This window comes from Homalodisca vitripennis, chromosome 2, assembly GCF_021130785.1.
Source record: "Homalodisca vitripennis isolate AUS2020 chromosome 2, UT_GWSS_2.1, whole genome shotgun sequence".
NCBI lineage: Eukaryota > Metazoa > Arthropoda > Insecta > Hemiptera > Cicadellidae > Homalodisca > Homalodisca vitripennis.
In genome coordinates, this window is record NC_060208.1 from 125,725,236 (window position 1) to 125,750,347 (window position 25,112).

General features: G+C 32.2%; 1 protein-coding gene across 1 annotated transcript in view; it reads left to right on the forward strand.

The window, feature by feature from the left end:
* Positions 1-22,296, forward strand: part of LOC124354681 (adhesion G protein-coupled receptor E1-like) — a 42,963-nt gene extending 20,667 nt beyond the window's left edge. The window contains exons 2-8 of the mRNA XM_046805314.1: positions 10,832-11,014; positions 11,847-12,023; positions 14,228-14,398; positions 16,671-16,856; positions 17,559-17,602; positions 18,503-18,611; positions 21,863-22,296. Coding sequence (XP_046661270.1) covers positions 10,832-11,014; positions 11,847-12,023; positions 14,228-14,398; positions 16,671-16,856; positions 17,559-17,602; positions 18,503-18,611; positions 21,863-22,086 — 1,094 coding nt within the window. The 3' untranslated portion in view covers positions 22,087-22,296. The remainder of the gene's footprint in view (positions 1-10,831; positions 11,015-11,846; positions 12,024-14,227; positions 14,399-16,670; positions 16,857-17,558; positions 17,603-18,502; positions 18,612-21,862) is intronic.
* The last annotated feature ends 2,816 nt before the right edge of the window (positions 22,297-25,112 follow it).

The window sequence follows — 25,112 nt, forward strand, 5'->3', positions numbered from 1 at the left end:
TTTTTATTCTGACAATTTTGTAATAAATATTAGTGAAAGTTCTCCTTATTGCATAGGATTTAGTGAGAAGAACATAACAAAATATTATGGTTTAAACAAAGGATATTATACTTTCGATCAAATAAAAAATTCCCTTAAAAATTATCTGAAAACATTCAAACAATCAGATAAATCTTTAAACTTTGACGAAAACAAGTTTGAAATGCAAAAAAATTATCTCTCTAATAAAATTCAAATAAAATCACCAGTAAGAATAATGTTTTCAGCAATTATTGTAGATTTGTTAGGGTTTGTTCAAGAAACTATTGAGCCAAATCAGGTATATTTAGGAAATAAAACGCCAAAATTTAGACCGTTCGATGTAATTGAAGTGCACTGCAATCTCGTTGAACCTAGTTTTGAAAATCATACCGAACATTTACACAAAGAATCTGAAATTTTGTACACTTTTTTCCCAAATGTTGCTTATGGATCAAAAATCAGTGAAAAACCAAATGAAATCGATTATATTCCAATTAGAAAAAATATTAAAAGAATTCAAAAAATCGTTCTAACTATACAAGACTCTGAGGGAAATTTATTAAATAATGAGAGTAAAACAACAATATATTTAAGATTGAAAAAGGAATAAAAATGAGTTGATGATGATGACAAAATTCAATATTTTTACTTAAAAAACAAGGGGCTATTCGAATGGCCCCTTAACAATCTTCATCCTGACACTGTTTTTATCAATGAATCTGGCCTTCATTCTCAAAATAAAAATTACTAGTTAAATTTCTTTTCTATCTAAATGGAGTCAGTTGTAGACCTACTCAATAATCAACTTAGATTTAAAAGCAAACATATCTTTACAATTGTTGACGAAAATAATGAATTTTGGTTTAAGGCTAAAGATGTTGCAGAAATATTGGAATTTAAAAATACGAGACAAGCTATCATAGATCATGTTAAAGAAAAATACAAAAAAAGCTTTGAAAACATAGATTCTGACAAGGGTATCGAATCGCGACTCTTACAAAAATTACATCCAGACACTATTTTCATCAATGAACCAGGCATATATTCTTTAATACTGAAATCTAAAATGAAGATTGCAGAAACGTTTCAAAATTGGGTTTTAGAAGAAGTTTTACCGAGTATTAGAAAATATGGCGAGTACAAACTTGAAAACGAAAATAAGCAGTTAAAAGATGAAATAAAACAGTTACAAATTAAAGATGAAATGAAATCATTGAAAATAGAGAATCAAGAATTGCGAATGGAATTAATGAAGAGAGATATGGTATGTAAAGATTTTGATAAGAAAAAACACCATGTTTTTGTATTAATTAAGAAGAATCACATGTGGGAATATCCTTATTACGTTATCAGAGCTCAAAAGAGAGAAATACCGAAAAGATTGAAAGAACTTGAAATTGATTACCCAGAAATGGAAATTTTATTAAGACAAGGAGATCCAAATAGTATAAATCTCTACAACCAAATGAAAGAATCTTTGAATATTTTATACAACGGAAATCATTTTACTACAAATATGGCAGAATCTCGACTGATTTATAGAATATCTAAATTACACGATGAAAATGTTAAACATTCGAATTATGATAGTTTGTTTGTAAATGTCTTTTAAGACTATAGAAATGTTGAATTTCTCTTCCGCATACGCAAAGAACTGGTCTAGCAAAGATTTGTTTAGCACAATCTTTACAATATGCTTGTTTGTTGTCTTTACTATAATGGAGATTATAAAATTCTGAAATATTCTTAACCTTTTTACACCGTGTGCACTCTTTCTCTTCTAAAGTTAATTTTTCCATTTTATCATATAATTCTTTTCACTATTTCTTATTACAATCCTTACAATAATAGCATAATCCATCTTTTCTAGTCTTATCTTGAAAAAACTTCGACAAATCTTTAAATTCTTGACACTTTATACATTTCTTTTGGGCCTCCATTTATATAGAAAAAAATTACAGCTTTGACTTTTTCAATTCATATTCGTAAAAACTTCCGGTTATTTCTCAATTTTCAAAGTTTCCAAGTTTATTTAATTCGTCTAATATATCAGATTTTGCTTCGCCTTTATATCCATACGGTACTGTATCGATCTTATTTTCTAGGACAATTCTCTTGTCATCTTTAGCGTTCAGTGCCAGCTTGTTTATGGTGATGGTATACAATTCATGTTTATAGCTTTTTATTACAGTCATCTCCCTAAATTCTTCTTTATCTTCGAACAAACATTTCTTCAAGTTTTCGATATTTATTGTTTTATTTACAACGCTTCTCTTAATTCCTTTACACCTAACTGGATTTTTGTCTAGATATTTGTACGAGTACATCTTTGATCTTAAACCACAGAATTCTTCTAAAACTTCGCTATTTAGTTCGTCTTTGAATTTTCCTATGACTTTCTTATTTTTAGTAGTGAAACATTCATGATCTTTTGGATAATCGCTCGTATCAAAGTCATCTATATTTTCTTTAATAATTTTGTAAGGATCACGTTTCAATTCTAGAAAATAACTGTCTGTATCCATGTAACACAGATTCAAATCTGGATCAAACTTCTTTAATTTGTTGTAATAAAACTCGTACATTAGCAATTTTGAGAGGTCGAGAACTGAAAATCCTATGTAAATCGGTTTGTTAAATTTAACCTTTTGTTTGTACATGTGACTCGCTATACAGTTGTCGTCAAAGATGTTAAAGCATTTGAAGTTTGTTTTCTTGGCCTGTTTCATTGAAAATTCTTCATTTCCAAGCTTAATATCACATCTGTTTCTCACATTTTCCATAGATTTTCCAAACACTGAGTTGTTCATCAGCTTATAAAAGTCCTTTTCAAAGTCGCTTGTAGCTTTGGTTCTCATGTTTGTGTTAAAATCAATGTATTCTTTCATAAAAGGCTTCTGATCGAATGCAATAACTCTATTCACATGTTTCAAAATCATACCTTGTTCCAAATAGAACTTCAAATTTCTCGAATGAACAACGTATTCAGTTTTATCCAGTAGAGTTGTGCAAAGTTTGTTTTTAAAATGTTCTGGAGCAAGAGGTAAATCTTTATGATTTTCATGTAAATTTGTTGGATATCCTAGATCAACTTCAAGAATATAGCCATAATCTTCGTCGCCAGTGAGTTCTAAAATTGTTTCTTGCCACTCTTCTTTTGTATACGTTTTTGGATCCATCCACTTGATATCACTATACGGCAGTTTTTGCATAAGACCATACCCATAAAGGTTATTAGCATCAACGTAGAGTAAATAATTTTCGGGCTTTGTCTTATCAAAATCTTTTAAATATTTGTTATTTGCTTTCACATATCGTTTAATACACTGAGAAATGCCTCCGCGAATACCTTTTTCGATCATCAAATACATATTATAATCACTAATTAATTGTAATTCTATCTTCGTTAATTTTAACATTGCGTCCCATGCGAGACTGGGAGCTGTTAGATAGTGTGCCGGATCGAGTTTATAACAATTAAGGCAAATGTTTCTGAAATTTTCGAATATATCAGCAAGCAATAAAACATCTTGGATATTGTACAAATCAGAGTAATTTCCAAGATTTTTCTCTTTTAATTTGTTCCAAACATTTAAGTAGTGTTGAAAATCTTTCTCAGATATGCTCTCATCTGTCAAAAGTGAATAGAAATCTTGAATTCTCAATTCTTCTGTGTAATCAAGTTTTTCAATACTGTCGATAAATTCATAGGGAAATATTCCTTTTCCAGATAGAATTTTAAAAATCTCGTCGTCGTCATTTGACTGTCTTTCTATTATCTCATTCAGTCCATCTTGTATAAAATGATTTGTATGTTTGAAGTCTTCTCTCTTTAGATTTTTAGCTAACTTTTCTATAGACGAGGCCATGAATCTGAACGTGTCTACAAACGAAAACTTGATGAATTTTCTTGGCTTATCACCTTCGAATTCATAGCCATATCCAGAATTTACAGAATAATTTATATATTTTTCATCGGTGTTTGCAATCAAATCAACATTTCCATATTGTTTAGCCAATTCTTTTATGTACAAATGAGTATCGTAATTTGACATATTGTGGCAGAAAACGGGAATATTCTGAGGAAATTTCAAATTTAGATTGCAACATGCATGAGCTGCGCCTCGAAACTTGCCGGTTAAATGACAATGATCTCTCACTTTATTATAACTCTTATCTTTCCAACTATCAGGAGTAAAACCATACTGAATTGACCCAACATCATAAGCAGACCATTCACAGATATGACAAACGTTTGAATTTTGATACGAAATTTCTTCTTCTTCTGTCAATTTCATAGGTTTCATGTTCTTAGAATTATATTTTTTCGCTATGTATTTCGATAATTTATTGAGTTCTTCAAACAATTTTGCCGGGACGTTTTTCAAATCTTCTTCATTTTTGGCACGATAACATATCGGTTTGTACATGCGATTGGTCACATTCGACACTAAATATAGAGTAAAACCATAAGGAATGTGCCTCTGAATCTTGGTTGTAGTCGATCTTTGTGGATTGTTCTTGCATGTCGGAATTTTTTCTAATATGCTCTCAAAGTCCATATAAATTACGTACGGATGGTTAAATTTCTTTTGATAATTAGTAAATTTAGTTGTTTGACCTGGAAATGGCATAATTGGCTTACAAACTTCATGATTTTTACAAATTTCTAAGTGATCTGTTAAATCTCCAGATTTGTAAAAATGGCTTAAACATCTTCTACACAAAAATTTTCTTTCTTTATGTTTAGACAACTGCGAAGAAACAAAATAAATAAATAAATAAATAAATTCTTTATTGCATTTGTTACAATTTTACAATTGTGTTGCAAGCGTCATATTCTTCCTAGCCATTCATACACATTGAAGCTCACTCAAACATACATACATATCTCTCAACAATCATGCAAACAATCACACTCTCAACACCAGAATATCGGGTAGGGGGGTTACTAATTGTCCCAGCGGTATTGAAAAAACTCCTCAATCGTGTAAAAGGCACTAGACACCAAAAGATGCTTTAAACGAGTCTTGAAAAGATTCAGGTTTTGATTTTTGATGCATTCAGGAAGGCAATTGATTACTTTGACACCAACTTGAGATGGCAGCCGTTCAAAGGCTGTACTTCTGTGTGGTTGAATTCTGTAGTTGTCCCTACCTCTAGTATCATATGAGTGAACATCTCTGCCTTGAGTCAAAGTGCACCTTGACCTGCAGTACAGAGCGACCTCCAAGATATAGAGGGAGGGTAAAGTCAATAATCTAAGCTCCCTAAATGCTTCTCTACACGACTCTCTTGTTTTCAATTTCAAGATGGTTCTGACAGCTCTTTTCTGAAGTCTAAATACCCTTTCCAGCTTGTATTTAGAGCAGCTACCCCAAAGTCTGATTCCGTACTCCAAGTGAGTATGGACCAAGCCAAAATAGGCTGTTCTTAAGAGTTCAAGGGAGCAGAATTGTGCTAGGTTACGCAAAGCATAAATGCCTGAATTAACTCTAGAGCAAACGCTGTCAATGTGACCGTTCCAAGTCAACTCCTTGTCAAGATGTATTCCAAGGAACTTTGTGGAAGATGTTTCTTCAATGAGTTCATCATCCACCATCACAGTGATTTTGTTTTGTTCACTGCGCTGCTGAAAACAAAATTTGATGAAATTTGACTTTGAATTGTTTGCTTGCAAGTTCATTTCATTGAAATGTTGAATGCAAAGATTTAGATCAAGAAATGATTTGAGTTCTAATTCAGCAGCTGATTTTGCCTTTACACAAATAGTCGTGTCATCAGCGTACTGAATCACTTTACCATGCTGGATAGATGATTTCAGTCCGTTGACATAGAGATTAAAAAGAACTGGGCCAAGAATTGATCCCTGGGGAACACCTTGGGTTACTTGTGTTTTGTCTGACAGGACATTCTCGATCTGTACACACTGGACCCTGTCACTGAGATAAGACATGACCCATTTGTGTGGCAAACCTCGAATGCCGCATTCCTCTAACTGGTGCAGCAGTGTCGCATGGTGCACACAGTCAAAGGCTTTGGAGAGGTCAAGAAATATGCTGAGCACATGTTCTCTTCTCTCCAACCCATCGACAACGAGTTCAACAAGGTTTGTGACTGCATCGACTGTTGATCTGTTTTTTCTGAATCCATATTGTTCTGGATCGAGAATTTCAAATCTTGAGAGGAAAGTTTCCAGTCGTGCCAAAAATATTTTTTCAAAGACTTTACTGATGGCAGGCAAAACAGAAATTGGACGATAATTGCTAGTCACACAAGGATCGTCCTTTTTGAAAATCGGAATGATTTTCGCAATTTTTAGTTTGTCTGGAAAGGTGCCTGTTTCAAATGAAAAATTGATCAGTTTGGTCAATGGTGCCAACAATTGCTTGGAGCATTGTTTAACTAACCATGACGATACCCCTTGGATGTCACAGGACTTTTTCGCCTTGAGACTCCGCAAGACGCGAGCCACCTCCCCCTCACCCACAGGGGCCAAAGCCATGGACGTCATCGGCCGCCGGGAAACTCTTACGCGGGGGAGAGGTCCCTCGGTGCCTCCGCCCATCACAGTCATCGAATCGTAATAACGACTGAATAATCCAGCAACCACCGAGGGATCCTCTACTTTTGTACCGTTGTCGATAATTTTGATTTTGTTGGGTTTTTTAGAAAGGTTTGATGCATTATTAATAATTGACCAGGCCGTTTTAGAAAAGTTGTCACATGTTTTTAAGGTTTTTTTCAATGTCATAGGCCTTTGCGGCTTTAATTACTCTTCTATACACTCTTCTGTAATTTCGGAAAAAAACTTTAAAATTTTCATTTTCAGTGCATATATAGATAGAGTGATAGAACCTGATTTTTTCTCTGGATATCTGAATACCTGGAGTAATCCATGATGTTTTTTTGAAATTTTGAAACCTTTTTGATTTTTTGAAAGGGCATGAACTGTTCAGATAAAATAAGAAACGTTCGTTAAACGCATTGAACATCCCATTCGCATCACGGAAATGATCCAGAAATGTCCAGGATTCACCCCCGAGAAAACTCCTGAGCTGTTCAATGTTCTGCTGTCGAGTTACTCTTAATATTTTTGGAGCCTGGCCCTCGACATCCGGGGAACACCCAATGACCTCGACCATCTGAGCGCGGTGGTCCGAGATGGCGGCATCAAGCACGGAAACTCTGACTTGTGAAATGTTAGTGACAACATTGTCGATGGCTGTACTCGTCGTGCCAGATACACGAGTTGGGGAGTTTACTGACCAGATCAAGCCAAATGAAGTCAATAAATCGCGGAACCGCTGGGTAAGGGGGTGGGTATGATCTAGCACGTTTATGTTAAAGTCCCCCAAAATAAAGAATTTTGTTTGAGATGTGTTGAGGAAATTTAAAAGAATTTCAAGTTTTTCAAAAAAAACATCAACACAACCATTGGGTGACCGGTACAACCCAAAGACCAAGATTTTCCCGAACTGATTTGTTTTTATTTTTATTCCTTCAACCTCAAAGGTCAGTTCACAGCTGTAACCGACTTTGATCGGTTGAAAAGTAATTGAACGTCTAGTAAAGATTGCTACACCACCCCCTTTGGACGTGTTTCGGCAAAAAGAACCGGCCAATTCAAAGTTGTTGATTTTGAAAAATTTTATGTTTTCTTTAGTGAAGCCATGCTCCGAGATTATAAATATATCTGGCGCAAGTTCTTCACAAAAGAGTGTCAGCTCATCAACCTTGTTGGTAGCAATTTGAGCATTAAGATGAATCAGTTTAAAAGTTTCATTTTTGAATTTTGAAAATTTTGATGTTGTTGATTTGGAATTTTGACTGATTGAATTTAAACCGTATTCTGGTGCCCCTATCCTACTTTCACCTCTGTCAGTAAACAATAGTTTTTTTGACATGTGCCATTGGTGGTAAGCTCCTGAACGGCGGTCTCGGAGTAGGCACCGACAGGGTGGGGCCCCGGTGCAGTGAAAGGAGGCTGCGTAGACGATGTACTGTCCAGGGCAGCAGCAGGAAGGCACGGCGTAGAGGAATGAGAAGCACAGGCAGGGGCGGCGGCAGCAGGCGAGGCCGGGAGACGCGCGGCAAATAACCGAGCACAGCGATGGAGACTCTCCAACACCAAATCAGCCAACAGCCGCTTGCCAGGCAGACGCAAGTGCATTCCGTGGCGAGTGAACCACCGTCTTCCAATCAAATTGAAGTTTAGGAGCTCCACCCCCTCATGTCGAATAGACAGCTCCTCGATGTAAAAGTTGACCAAGTCAATTCGCTGGTTCACGGGGTGGTCTTCAGGGAGATCATGCCGGTGTGGAACCGTGGAAAACGATAACGGCCGATGAGCTGAGACGAGCAGTTAATTGTCGCTCGAGATGTTCGAGGATGTTGTCGGATTCGTCAGCAGCGACATCGTTCGTTCCAGCAAACAGAATGCAGCAGCTCCCAGGCGGAGGCAGATCACCAGAAGTCACCGTCAGAAGCCCGGCCCCCGGCCTGCAGGTGCCACTCACCCTCGTCGCCGGGTTCACACGTTGTTGAACTAAGCCGGCCAGATGACGAACGTGGCTGTCTCCCTCGATGTACACCAATGGAAATGGAAACTGTTTCCTCCTAGCGTCCTCGACATCTTGGGGATGGTTGGTGGGTGGGTGGTGTCTGCGAGATGTAGCTGAGGGAAAAGGCGGGTCGATTCTAGGGGTATTTTTGGCGTGATGATTTGCAGATGATTTGTTCGCAGGGTTTGGATTTCTCTTCAAAATTCACAAGCTTATTTAAATCGGTTATCAAAACATAATGAGATTTATCATCTTGTTTAACATACAATAAATCAATGTTTGTTTCAGCGTCATATTTTTCAGAAATTTGTAACGGAACAATGTTAATATTTTCATCAAAAACTGTAGACATTGATAGACATTGTTGGATACTTATACTTGGAATTGTAGCTTCGTTTTTCAAATATTTGTATATCTTTCAGAGACATTGGATACTCAAAACCTGAAAATATTTCGTCATTCACAAATTTTTCGTATTGCTTTACACGTTCACAGTCTCTTTCTGGTTTTTCAATAGCACATCTTATTGAGTAAATAAAGCAAAAATCATCTCTATTTTTTATATTTATACAAGCTTTTTTATCTTTGATATTCTTTGGTAAATCGATGTATGATCCTGCATTCATCGTTTCGTGTTTGTTAAGGCTCAAAACTAGTTGTTTACAACTTTTAAATGTCCATCCGGAACCTTTATTTGGATTATTCGTTTGTTCTCGATGTGTTAATTTATTAAATTGCTTAGTAATAAAGTCGTTTACGTCAAAGATTTCGTCTGCTTTGATAGTAAAATACATTAGACATGTTTGCGGTTCACCATTCACTAAAGTTCGTTCGTATTCACATTCCAAAGAGAGATAGCCCTTCATATTTTTAACATTTTCTTGAAATTTCTCGATTAAACTTTTAATTTCTGACCGCATAATTGAAAGATATTTGTAAATTGACATGGAATTGTCGTTCAAGTTTGTTAAAATGTATTGCTTGAAAAGACCGTGTATTGAGGATAAAACTTCTACATCAATGATATTTTCGGATTTTACTTTAAGAGTTTTATCAATTTCTTCGATCATTTCAGACTTGGTTTTATCGTTAGTACCGATAGCCAACTTTTCAGCTATTGAATGAAGTTTTTCATCATTAAATAGGTCGAGATTTTTCTTTTCAACTTTGAAATTTCTCTTTAATTCACGTAATTTCTCAATATTAAACATGTTTTCGTGATCGGCAATTTTATTTTCTCTAGCCCACTGTCTTAAATAATTTAGTTCATTATTGTAAATTTGCTTGTTTTTTTCATGACTTTTAGAATTATAATGGCGATCATAGTTTTTTCTTAAAATTTCTATTTTGCAGAACGGACATGATATTTTATCGCGCTCCTTTTAGATAGAAAAATTTATTTAACTAAATGGTGCTTGTAAACCAACGATTGCGCCTCTCACGGCGTGATATCACTACGGATATGACGCAGGCCGGTATGTTTTTAGTAAAAATGTTTTAAATTGATTAAATTTTATTAAGATAAATCCTTTATTCGTAGCAGATTTGACAACATTTTACAAAGCACAGCTTAAGAAAGTAGAAGCTCAGATTCGGTTAATTTTTCATTCCACAGAGTAGATAGTAATGTACCGATCGCTTTTGGAGACGAACGACTGTAGATTCGGTTAATTTTTCATTGAGATTTGCTGTGTTATTTCTCAGCTTCCTTTATGGTACATTGAACAGTATTTTACATTGCTTTTCGGTCGGCTCCGAAAGTGCGCCAGGAACCCCATATTACTATCTACTTATATATATATACAGCGACGTTAGCAACATTTAAATACTTGTGCGATAATGGACACTTAGTTTGTCAAAGGCAATGTCTACTATCCAGTACCTCCAAACATGATGCCTTACACAACTGGCATGCACACAACTGTGTTTGGGACATAATAATCATATAAAATTAGTAACAAATTATGGAAGGTAGAGTAGCGATCTTAAGTTTAAAATATTTAAAAACGATAAGTTTTATTCTTGTATGTAAAAACTGTAGAGACTACATTTTATGTTTCAGAGAATATTTGTGAGAACAGTGACTGTAGCTCGGGTAAAGTGTGTGATACAAAGGGAGGTTACATATACGAGTATTAAACCTTAACAACGTACGAGTATAAATATTCATTCTTCTTACAAGTAAGCAATCTTACTGTAAATTGGTTATATTTACCAACATATGTAATGTATGTTTTTTGTTTCAGACGTTAATTGTCAGAACAGTGATGACTGTAGCTCGGGCAAAGTGTGTGTAGACTTTAAGTGTGATGATCCTTGCCTTGGCGGATGCGGGCCTAACACCGTCTGCCTAACTGTCAACGAAGTCTCTATGTGTGCCTGTAAACCTGGTTATATTGGCCACCCTTTCCATGAATGTTACCCAAAAGGTTAAATACTTTTGATACAGTTCTTGTTAATTTTATAAAACAGGTTACAAATTTACATTCAAATATGTTTTAATAGTAATGTATTCGGAGCTATTTACTTTTAAATTAAAAAGTTGTTTATTTTTGCAATACCGTTTGGGTCATAAATGTATGTAACTTAAACAAAATAATTTACGTGTATAATTTATACAAATATATTTGACAAAACTAATGTAGTAATATGAGTTTTAAACTTGAATAAATTAGGAGTTGTAGTTTGAAGACTTTGTTACATATATTTGTATTCAGTACCATATTATTTTTGAGATCATTTTCCGTTGTAATAATAATTTACGTAATTAAATAATTTTGTTAATTCATTAGGTTTAATATGTTCGACTTTTTACTGAACTGTTTCTTCCTTTTATTCCGTTTGATAGTGTCCTTGCACAGTCCAGTGGCTCATGAGGATGGATAACAGAAGGGTAGTAAAACGTAGATCTGTATCTCTTTTTTTTTAATGGAAAGTAAAATTATTCTCGTAGTAATATGGGATAGAATTACCCAACTGAGTTCTTTCTTTTAAACCAAATTTAAGACATGAAATTTTATGTTTAGTGACTGAGTAACATCTTCCTAAACATAAAGCATAACTAAATGACTGACAATATTTTAAAAAGCTGTGATATAAGTCAATACGGTTTTTTACTAAAGACCAACTACTTACGCTATATACACTGGAATGTATAAGAATAGTCCTTTAATGCCTTTTTATTACGATTATATTAGTTCTACTAATAGTTTTTCATACTAAAAAACAATATCTGTATCATGTTATTTTAAAATGTTACAGAATGCATGGTTAACTCGGATTGTCCCGAACAAAAGGAGTGCAGGGACCAACGCTGTGAGGATGCCTGTAAAGACGCTTGTGGACCAAACAGTATTTGCAAAGGCATAAAACATCGTCCAATCTGCTCTTGCATTTCAGGATATTTTTGGAAACCGTTGATAGGATGCCAAATTAAAAGTAAGACACAATCTTCTTTAACCTTAAATTTTATGGTGCAATCTGTTTTTAAACACAACTATTTTAAGAATTTTAAATTAAAATGTATATATATATATATATACCTGAATTTCCCCCTGGCTATCCATCACAAAGCACAGATCGGGCTCATATGGAAAAGATTTGAGTTGAAACTATACTAAGCAGAAGTTAAATCATCGATTTGAATCAAGAATAAAATGTAGTAAGTAGCATTTTTGAATGCATCTATATATAAATGTATATATATAAACTGTGGAAACTAGGTTATAGAAAAGTTGTGAAGCTGTATAATTGGTGACGTTCCCTCTTATTTAACTGCCTACATTAAATATTAGGATTTTATTTTCTATTTTATTTTTATAACTACCTTAATTAATCTTATTTTATCCCGTTTTGGCCATTAGAACGCAAAGAGAGCACCAATATGGACGTATGTTTATTGTCAATAAGAAATGTTTCATTATTTTTCTAGGCATGCCTGGATTTATGAAATCTGCACTATTGTTTGTGAGATATTTCTTTGTCCTGAGAGTTTGAGTGATTAAAAAACCATGTAACCAATTTTATACGTAGTAATATAATGTATAATTATTAACTCAATTACCATTTCGTGATATTTCTTGAAACAGAATCTAATATATCAAACTGTCTGTTCAGCGTCTGAGACACTAATGGACGAGCATTTAGTAAAGTTTCACCGACCAGTTGTTGGTCATGAAATTTGACGTTTTTACGCAAGATTACTTCCAAACCAATTAAACTAAAAGGTGGAAATTCGGTGTGGAACTCTATTCATATTACTTATTTGTCGGTATTGAACATTATTTTTAGTCGCTGGAAACAATTACCATGTTGGAATTAATAACAACACAGAATAAACAATTTTTAAAGAGCATATTTTGAGAGTTACAAGATTGAGACTTACAAATTATTAAGTAAGTTTTTATGTGATGACGGATTGGTTAATTTCAAACAGATTTTAAGCATTTGATCTTAAACTGTAGTGTGGTCTTTTTAATGTGTATATTTACTAATATTACTTCTAAAAAGTGGTATGAAGCATGGATCTTTGCATGGTAGTTCAATAGTTTCTATTAACTCGCTTTCTTGTACGATTGCACGCACAAATATACTATCAAATTTAAACAAACTTTGAAAACACTAAAGGTTTTTAAATTTTTAACTGAGCTCGACACTGAATAACAGTGATATAATATGCTATTTACTACTTTATACGGTAAGCACGCTTATAAACTCATACGAGTGCTTGCATATTCCTAGGATATAACCATTAAATCGTAAAAAATACCTTGTCAACTAATTTTAAAAATCAATATACTGCAAGTATTTCTGCGCTCCTTTATTTTTATTGTTTTTTGAACGCAACCAAATTTGATTTTTAAATATATTAAAGAAGGATTTACAGTAACTTTATTCGTTGCAAAATGTAGGGTTGTGCCCTCAAAAGAAATCAATAATGTAAAATTAACCACTATGAAGTCTTATCAACAATTATTGGTGCATCTACCTCTTACGAAAACAGATATTTTGATAACGAAAACATATTATTGTATTTATGTGTGTCTAACTATACACAACGTTAACTTCGTCAAGTTAACTTAGAGGATTGAATGTGGAATGAAATGTTTACTATCTCTATGATGAAACTGAAAATGGTGAACATTGGTCCATTGTAAGCTGCTTTCCCAACCGCAATGGAAAGAACGTGAAACCTATCTCACTTGCATGCATGTGGTGTAACTCTGTTGCTTTGTCACCCCAGTCACATTTGCCAATGGCGCAGTGTAGCGGTTTTCGTAAGATAGACGGTCCTGCCTTGCAAGCAACCAGCCTACCCGCCTATTGGTGAATGTTCGAAAGCCACCATTAAGCCGTTGGTCTCCAGTTTACCTGTCAGAGAGAGCTCTATAGCTCTACCTTCACCTGGTAAAATACGACTTTCTTTACTTTACTTTACAATAAGAGCACATAAACCAGAATAAGATAACGTATGTAATTACTGGTTACGTTTAGACTAATGCCTCACCAATATATATGTTAAATTCTTAGAAATATTACCCTTTATTGCATGTTCGCCTGTATAATTACATTGTACGATAACTATACTGACCGTCTCTATACTAACTGTAAACATCTATTTAATGCTATAAAAAATGTTTTAGATTGCACGATGAACTCGGATTGTCCCGAGGAGAAGGCATGCATCAACGAACACTGTGAGGACCCTTGTAAAGACGCTTGTGGACTAAACACCATTTGCAAAGTTATCAAACACCGGCCTATCTGTTCCTGCAGTCCAGAACATGTTTGGGATCCTTTAATAGGGTGTCAAGGTAAAATTTATTTAAAATATATAATTTCATGTATTATGTTGCTAATCAGTAATATAATAAATCGGGAAAACAATTGTCTTCTAAAATACCAGTAACAATTTGCCAAAAATTAAGGTCGCTTTTTATTTGTAAAGGTCGTTTATTGCGATAGTTTTAATGACCGTCTTACATATTATAAAGCAGTTATGAAATATATAAACAGTAACAATTCAAATATTAACATTGAGAATAACAAGTGAAAAGATAACTTAATCATATTATATTATATTATCCAGTGATATTTTAGTTATTGATTTATATATTGATAGATATATTTATTGATTTATTTATTATTCATAACGTTTATGGTATAAAGAAACTTACACTGTATATGATTCACCTAGATATTATTTCCGGTGATAAATAAAAGTATCAGTAGACTGTTGATCTATAAAATCGATAGTTACTAATTACGGAATTGGGATGTATTTGAATGCCCATTACAATAAATAATTTAATCTGGCACCTTATATAAATCTTCATATATAGATTTTCAGCAGGAAGTGATAGTTATCTGCACTGAGATCCATTACATTATAATATCCATATATTCTTTTCGAATGCCATATTAAATAATCAACTAATATAGTAATTATAAATTGTATAACAGCACGGAAGTAACATCTGTACAGTCATTTTTTTCAGTTTCAAATTTTAATGATTTTACATTTAAAATTTATCCATAGATAAGGCAAGTTTTGTAACCAATCCTAATGGTGTAGAGCCATTTTGGAATTATACACATTGAATTAATTTAAGAGCTCATGTAGTCTAACTTAAATACGAAAAATTTATTTACAAGGAAAATTTAAGTTCATAATAGCTAAATGGTTTTCAGAAAATTAAAAAACAAGAATTTGTTATTGCACATTAACAGTAACTATACAACAAATATCGATACATATTGCTGTAACACTAGGTAATACTAAAATCTACTAAAATTTTAAGGAAAAATATTTTTTTAGACATCGTTCAGTGATACAAAACATCAGTATCACTACGTTTTGAGATCTGCAGTACGATCTATTCCTCAGGCGAGTAACTGACTGACCAAGTGATTTATTAAGGCTTTAAAATGTCTATAAATTCTGATTCTTCATTACTCTCCTGTTGGTTTTCAAAATTATATATCTTTTTTACATATACGCATACTTAATTTTACATAATTCACCACAATACTTACCATGTTTCAATTTATGTCTCTTAGGTAAAATCCCAGGGGAAATCATTTATGCGTGCTGAGAGCAATCTTTTTATAAATGCCACCAAAACTTTAAAGATCAGAACGATGCACTACCTAACCCTTTGTTATGTATGGATTTATTTTATTTATCTATTAATGAATCTTTTTCCTGAAAGTCATTTAAAATTCCAGCATCCTTGTTCGTTGTTTTTCAATCATAAACTTGGCATTTTTCTTCTTATAAATTCCTAACCTTTTATGAAACTACTAGAATAGAAGGTTTTGTTTAATGAAAAACAAATAATACAGCTGGCTAAAAACAATGATGCAAAAATTTACTAAAACAAGGTTACTATTTGTTAAAAATATTATTTATATTGATATGAGTACTACGAATAAGACTATTTATGGAACTGACACATCAGTGGATGAGACTAGTTTTAGAAAAACTGTAACTTAGATTTTAATTCACTGAGTTATATATGTTGTTTTTAACCCGCAATTGTTTACTAAAGATGGCTTTAACTGTAAAATAATATAGTACCTATAAAATTCTTCTAAAGTTTTATTTAGAACCATTTGAAATGGTAAGTCTTATAAACACAGGAAAAGTGAAAAGGCGTTAGTTAATCGACCAATTATGTTTTATGTAATAAATATACAAATATATTATATTTATCTGATTTTGTTATTGATATGATAAAAAACGTCAATTATTCAAAATATTATGGACACAAAATTGTTATGTTTACACTCGAAATATATAAATGTTACTAAATTTAAAATCTTATTACAATTTTTAAACTGTTAGTACTTGCAAACTCCTTTCAGTATAATGCTCGTATTACCATTTGAACAATAACATCCTTATTTTATTTTATAAGGTAACAAGAATTAATTAAGCATGAGTGTTTCCTATACATGACGTGTTATCAGAAGCTACCTGTATATTTGCAATGATATAAAGTTATACTATATTGATTTCTTGTGGATGCTACTTGTATTAGTATAAAAACCTATTTCAGTAGTTGCTAATTTTTGTATTTCCAGAGATCAAAGAGTGTGCAATAGACGAGGACTGCCCCTCAAATCACACATGTAATAATGGCGAGTGTGCTGAAACTTGCAATGCAGTCTGTGGCTTAAACACTATCTGCATTATCAAAAACAATCATGCTGCTTGCTCCTGCAAGCCCGGATTCGTTGGCAACCCTTTTCTGAAGTGTGTAGATAAAAGTAAGTCGATTAGTCAAAATATAGTATTTTATATTTCAAAGTAGCATTAAAATACATTTTTCAATGATTAACTATGAAATAAGGCATGAATAACCTGAAATATTGTACATGTGTTGCAAGCGACTTAGATAAAAACTTATAAGCTAACATCGTGTGGAGAGACAAGCACCATTAGCTTTCCTATAAGTCAAGCTATATGCAAAATGTCTCAAGCCCAATTTATTTCTCGAGATATCTTACGACCAGTCACTCTGAGCTATAGGCTTCATTAACGTTCAAAAGGATAATATATAGAAATCATCCAATTCAATCCTGAGTATAAAATGTGAAGTCAGTCAAATGTAGATTAGTTTGCTCTCTAGATATCATGAGGATACGCAGTCTAATAGAAGTAAGCGTTTTCCAGCCCTACGTTTGATAGACTTCGCTAATGCTAAAGTACTTCATTCCAAAAAATGGGGAAATTTTGATCACATATAATCTAATAAAGCAAATTATTCTTTGTTGTATTTAATAAAATATATAAATTATATGTAAAATATTATAATTAAAAATACCTGTAAACTGTTGATATTTACATACTAACTCATAACATTTAAGTTATGAGTAAGTCTTTAAAAGTCACAGAATATGCTAGATTAAGAATGATGAATAAAATACTCGTATATTATAACGAAATAAATATTTATGCATATATTACAGGTACTACAGAATTACGGAAGAAGTACTACATTGGAAAAGAAAAGGTGAATTAACATGACTGTCTTGTAAATCCTACCAGTCGAGTTCTACCTACTAACTTTTTAATTATTTCTATCCTAAACCATATATATTGTGATATTATTGTAATTTATAATGTGTTTTAGTTTAACTTTGGGTGAGACTTTGAAATTTTTATTAAAACATTTTAATTCTAATCATCTTTAGAATCCATTTTAGTAACAGTTTAGCTGATCATTTAACATTGAGCACTTCAATATTAGGCTCTTTGACTTTTTCTAACTTGTTAGATTAAGCCCTGAAACCTGATTTCAAAACGGTCATTTAATCGCATTCGGTCATTATTTTATAGCAATGAAAGTCCTATTGCATTTTTAAAGCGTACGTAGGCATATATCTGGTATGTACTATTTCAGTGTTCATGCTTAACCTGAATCTTATATAAAATTTTGTACGTAAATGAGCATTTCTGGTTCACATTAGTTATAATTCCAAAGCCAAAAAAGTTTTCTTTGTTGCCTCGATAAAAAGTACAAATACATAGGTCTTGTAAACCTACTTCAGTAAAATAGCGTTTACTTCAATCCTTCTCATTTATATCTAAGATGTTTCTAATGCAAAGTAAAGTTTGCCTGGTTGTCCCGACAAAGAAAATATACATATGCAGGATAGAGAAGCCTGCTCGGTTAAAAGTCAACACTAAGTGTTAATAAGACACACATAGTGTAACGTTATGCTAGTTAGCTATTTCATTTAATTGTTTAGATAATATAAAAATAAACACTAAGACCTAATACGTCTATATGAAATAAATCTAACCTCGTTAAAACTTACACCCAGACCGATTCACCTTTTGTGGGTCAGTTGAGCTATTGGATAGGTATTGAAAGATTCGTATTGCAATTAATACGAATATTTGTTTATAGGTGGCGTGGATAGCTGCTATTGAACAATGCCGCAGTAAGGACATGTATTTAGCTTCCATTACAAGCCCGTCAGAACAGGCCGATATAAAGAGAGCATGCAATGAATCAGGTCAGAGGTTATGTTAATAAAAGTTGACTAAGTTAAATTAATTATGTTTGATAAAAGAAAATATGTAATAACTTTTAATTGGTTAATAAAGTCAATTGAACGAAAACGTTAAACATATCTGGTTAATGCTGACTTGTCTATTTTAATGTACTGTTACACTATTTATATATATATATATACATATATATATATATATATATATATATATATATATAATATATATATACATATATATATATATATATACAGGGTGATTCAAAACTAAACGACAATCTCTCCGGAGCTTATTCTATAGCTAAAAACTAGTAAAAAAGTTCATATAACCATATTCCCGGAAACGCTTCGTTAGCGAGTTACGCCTAGCGAAACATTTCGCCCAGATTTCAGAACCATACGAATACAAATACGATGGTTTTTTATGTTTTTATATCTGAAAAAATTTATTAAAATTCGTCCCAGAGCTGTAAATGCAATACTTTCAGAGATATCTCACGTAAAACACAAGAATTGGTGCAAAGAAATAACACATTTGTGTGTTTAACGTAAGATTACTTCCATAAATGTTAAATAAAGGTCATTTTTTTCTTAAACAGATTTGTAGAACATTTAATTCTGAAAAGATTCATGTGAAATACTTAGGAAAAAATTAATAATAGGTATTGAAATTTAGCTTTATTTAAAAATAAAACAGACGCACAAAAATGCATATTCTTATCTGCATAAAATATTAACTAATGTTTAGGTTGTGAGTAACAGCTGATCATTTATTCAACACTTTTTATGGTCATATTTTCTTTGCAAAGGTTATATCAGCTGATCAACAATTAAGTTCATGAAGTAATATTTGAATAACCTTTATGGAGGTTTTTGTATTTTGTGAGATCCTGTGATTATTTGGAAATATTTTATACAAGTGTATAAAATATTTTATTAAATATTTATTTTTTAAATATTTTATTAAATATTTTTATAAAAGTGTATGTAATTATCTTAGTAAATAATGGCAGATAATGTAAATGGTATGTATTCGTTTGAAGAGTATACGGACATGATACTGATTTACGGCAAAGTTAACAAGAATGGTTTAGCTGCAGTTCAGGAATATCGTGATACTTTTCCACATCGAAGAACACCTGATCGCAAAACATTTGAAGCTGTGGAGAGACGACTTAGACAAACTGGTAGCTTTAAACCGAAGCGAATAGATACTGGTCGTCAACGTAGCGCAAGGAACTATAATAATGAACAAGCAATAATAAATGCTGTAGAATTATCACCAACCACAAGCACCAGACGATTATCACGTCAGTTAAATATTTGCCAGTCAAGCGTATGGCGGACACTTCATGAAGCACAGTTGTGCCCATTCCATATAACACGTGTTCAAGACTTATTACCGCAAGATCTTAATAAACGGAAGATGTTCTGCCGCTGGTTAAGAAGAAATTGTTTACGACATCAGTATTTTCTTCGGCGTATTCTCGTTACTGATGAATCCTGTTTTACTAGAAATGGAATTGTAAATTTTCGTAATACCCATACTTGGGCGTACGACAACCCACATGAAACTGCGACGAGGCATTTTCAACATACATTTTCAGTCAATGTATGGCTTGGTGTTCTGGGTGATAATTTGATTGGTCCATTTTTCCTCCCTAATCGACTTAATGGAGTAGCGTACTAAAATTTTTTTAGAACAAACCTGCCTACCCTCTTGGAAGATATTCCTGTTCAAAACAGAATAAATGCATGGTTTATGCACGACGGAGCACCTCCACATTTTTCTAATGATGTGAAAAACTATTTAAATGATACATACGGTAGACAATGGATTGGTCGAAATGGACCAGTAAAATGGCCACCACGTTCTCCTGACCTCACGCCAGCAGACTTTTTCTTATGGGGTTGGATGAAGTCAATTGTTTATTCAAAACGGATTAACACCATAAAGGAGTTACGTAATCGCATTACAGAGGCGGCAGAAACTATCAAGAATACTCCAAACGTTATGAAACGCGCTAGAAAAGAGTGGATTCGTCGTGCGAAAACGTGCATTGCTAACAACGGAGGACACTTTGAGCAACTATTATAGGTGATTATTACAGTTTTATAAAGGTAAATACATTTTATGTTAATGTTCAGTCTAGAATAAATGATCCGCTGTTACTCACAACCTAAACATTAGTTAATATTTTATGCAGATAAGAATATGCATTTTTGTGCGTCTGTTTTATTTTTAAATAAAGCTAAATTTCAATACCTATTATTAATTTTTTTCTCCTAAGTAATTCACATGAATCTTTTCAGAATTAAATGTTCTACAAATCTGTTTAAGAAAAAAATGACCTTTATTTAACATTTATGGAAGTAATCTTACGTTAAACACACAAATGTGCTATTTCTTTGCACCAATTCTTGTGTTTTACGTAAGATATCTCTGAAAGTATTGCATTTACAGCTCTGGGACGAATTTTAATACATTTTTCAGATATAAAAACATAAAAAACAATTGTATTTGTATCTTTGTAACTACCTTTACCATTTTTATACGGCCTGACTTCACCAAGGGTTCTGAAATCCGGGCGAAATGTTTCGCTAGGCGTAACTCGCTAACGAAGCGTTTCCGGGCATATGGTTATATAAACTTTTTTACTCGTTTTTAGCTATAGAATAAGGTGCCGAGAGATTGCTGTTTAGTTTTTAATCACCCTGTATATTAGAATTAAAAATGTATGGTACATCTTAAAAATATAAGTAACAACCATTTCATATTGGTAGATCTTTTTATGTTAAATTTTATGTAAAACGTTACAATTGTTAAAGTATTTTCTCCTATATCATTCATAATTAAAAGTAATTAAATAAAATTGGGATAGATTTTAAGCTAATATTAAAAATATTTTTGGCTGTATTTCGCAATGATATAACAAATATATTTTAATGCCTTCCTTTACAAGTAGAACATTTCTCATAAAACCTTTAAATAATCAAAGTATTTTGTGAGATTTTTATGTTATTTTAAAGTGCTAGTTCACATAAAAGTTCCTAATATAGCCTATATCTTCCAACTAATCAAAAGTAATTTTTATAACAATGTTTAACAATCAACTCGTACATTTCGTATTTCGCACATTTTCAATAGAGGCGAACTTTTTATTTTATGTATATTTTAAACTTACACACCTAAGGATGGAGATATTTCTCCTTGTTTATTTGGGTATTGATGTTGTAATATCACACATATTTTCCAGGGATATCAGGGTTAGTGTATGTATCTGGATCTGACCTGGGCTCAGTAGGTGAGTATGTGTGGAGCTCTACAGGGAAACGTTTGTTGTATACAAACTGGAAATCTGGAGAGCCAGAGGTCTCGGATGTTTATCCATGCGTAACGTTCAGTACCTCAGATTACAAATGGCAAACAAGAGGATGTACCTTTAAACGCTACTATGTCTGTGAATATTTTAGAAGTTAATTTATCATAAAGCTATACTGAATATTCTATTGAACATATGATATGAAAAATCCAACGGTATATCAAAGAATGTTTTACAAAGTACTGTATTCCTGTATATGCCTTCTCACTTTATTATACATTGTGTAATTTGTTATTCTTAAACCGAAATTATTATGACTGTTTGGAATGTTATACCTTTCTTAAAATATATATATGTATTATATATATGTATATAATATATATATATATATATATATATATTATATATATATATATTTAGATTTTAGATTTATACTCGCATTTTTTGCATTCCACTGCCTGTACATAATATGAAATTTTATTAATTTTTATGATTTAATTCCAATATATTGTCCTTAATAAATAGTTTTCCAAGCTCAGTATGTATTAAATACCCGAGATTGTGACACCAATTTTTATATAAAGTTCCAACTTTATTTAGCCTTTATTCGCCTGTACTTGATGATCTAAAAATTCTTACAGAATTAACTTAAATCACGATAACTTTTGAGATACTACAAAGTTATCAATAAGCTTGGGAAGACTTATATGCAAAACAACGTTTACCGTTTCATAGGTCCATTATTAAAGAAGATGGAATTTTTAAAAACTTGAACGCCCACCATGTTGGAACGGAATGGAGTGACAATATGGTTAAAGAAATTAGTTACCACATTTTCTAAGATTCATTTTATGTTAAGTTAAACTGTTTTGAAAGGTTCATTTTTCTGCTGTTGTGTTTTTCCTCTATACGTCAGGTTTGGTGAAGTTTCATAAACCTTTTCTACAGGTTCTATCATGAGGATACAATCTATGTGTGTAAAAGTATCCAAGATGTATTTAAAATAATATTAAAACTTGTCTCTTAAAATTTGTTTTAAAAACTTTTTAAAACTTGTTTAAAAAATATTACTCACATTACTTAGATTTTTAAACTGTTAAGACAGGCTTTATAAAATATAGATAAGGTATTTCTTATCATTTATATCGTCACTTTCTTGTACTCATAAACTATAAAAAGACACGTGCTCTTCTTGAGCTTCCTGGATATCTCTGGACCTACTTAACATTGTAATAATGAACTTTCTAGTGTCACTGAATATAAAAAAGTAACACCTGACTCTGGAGTTTTAGAAACTTTGTACTCGTATTCCTACTTGAGCTATATAATTGTGTAGTAATTAGACTTTCAATAATTACCTACAAAAACATCTTATCAGCGAACCATATTGACAAGATGTTAGTTCTGGTGGCATGGGTTGAGCCAAGGAAGGTTTTAAAAGATGCTGGATGATGAAAAATAAAAATATCTATTCGAAATTATCGTAAGTATGAAATTCTAAGCTAAAGGACTGACAAATTTGATTACTAATTATTTTCAAATTATTTGTGCTCAATATAATATATTTTAGTATTGAAGCAGTTAGTTAATGGTCTTATAATCGCTGTAACTTACAGTGGTAATTACTAGTCAAAATCAAATTAAGTTTGTATATTATTACTGAAGCATAATTTTTAAATTGATATAAACTATTTAGAGTTTAAGGGTAGTTGAAGGTACCTATCACGGCCATGTTAAAATAAGTAGCGTTAGGAACATATCTTAGGAACCACATTACGTACGACTATGAAATTTTGTATCAATGTTTATTATATATATTTACTTGAAACAGACTTCTTCCTCAAAGCTACCAGAACTATTAAAAATTCTAAAGAAAAATTTTATATGATTTATTTAGCTTTTGTTTTTAACATTTTGATTTTAAAAATAATTTAATTGTTCTATTCTATTTATTACATTATATATACATATAACTTCAGTAACAACTTTAAAAGCAATATGTCAATTATATTTTTAGTGAAATGTACTTATACCTAAATAAGTGTAGTTTCGTGAAACAGGTAAAAGCAAAACACAGCTGATTATAAAGAAATATTTGTCTTAAAATCCTCCTGGGTAGTATTGGGAGTCATATAGTTCATCTACTTCTAGTCTTTTTCTTCTTCTGGCAATCCTGCCTTCTTTAGTTGTTTCTTGTGATGTTCAACGAACTTTACGAAGGCGAATTTCATTGAGTTTTTTTAGTGCTTCTATAGTGTTTATGCCACATTCATAATTTACAAATTCTTTCAAAACTGGAAATCACCCTAAATTAACAAAATAAAATTTCTAAATGGCATCAAACACTCTTAAGTTTTTAACATTTCTAAAGTTTTCCTCCCGACAAACACATTTATAGGAATCCTATTTCAAACTATATTACTGAAGACTCTTTCACATTGTGAGTGTTGCAATGAAGGCACTTTTTCAAAATAATTGGTTAAGCTAATGCTTGAAATGTGTGCTACCTAAAATCAGTGCTGCCAACATTGATTTTTCCTAAATTTTTACGTTTAACATAGTACAGTTAAAAATGCATGTAAATACCCTGCGATCTACCTTGCGTGGACTACTTTTTGAAAGTAATACAACAAATTCTTAGAAACAACTTTATTAAATATGTTTCGTCTCAAACTGTGCAAAAACAAGTGGAAAAAATATTTCAATAAGAAAAAATGTGTTTAATATAGACCGTTTAACTCTCCTAAATATACAGGTTGCTTTGTAAAGGGGTTGGAACTTCATAAAATCATGGTGAACACTTATTTTCATTTAAATAATTTTGTTCCTATACCAAAAAAATTATTTTATTTATTACAGGTATAATATTAATACAAATCCAAGCGTATATTTTTTTTCATTGTTGGATGTGGTAACACAGCTGTTTGTAATCATAATATTTTATTCTATCCACGTAGAATTTTTTTTATTAACAAAACACCTATGAAAGACAGGCAGAAGGTAAAGAAGAGAGATAGGACATATGCCTATGCGAAATTTTGACTAGGGTTTTAGGAATAGCTTGTATAACAATCTTATTATTTGCACAGAGGATGAAAATTTTTGATAACGGTAATAAATTATGTGTTTATTATAATATTGGTAATTCAATTCTTCTTTCTAAAGTAGTTTAAATGATGTCTAT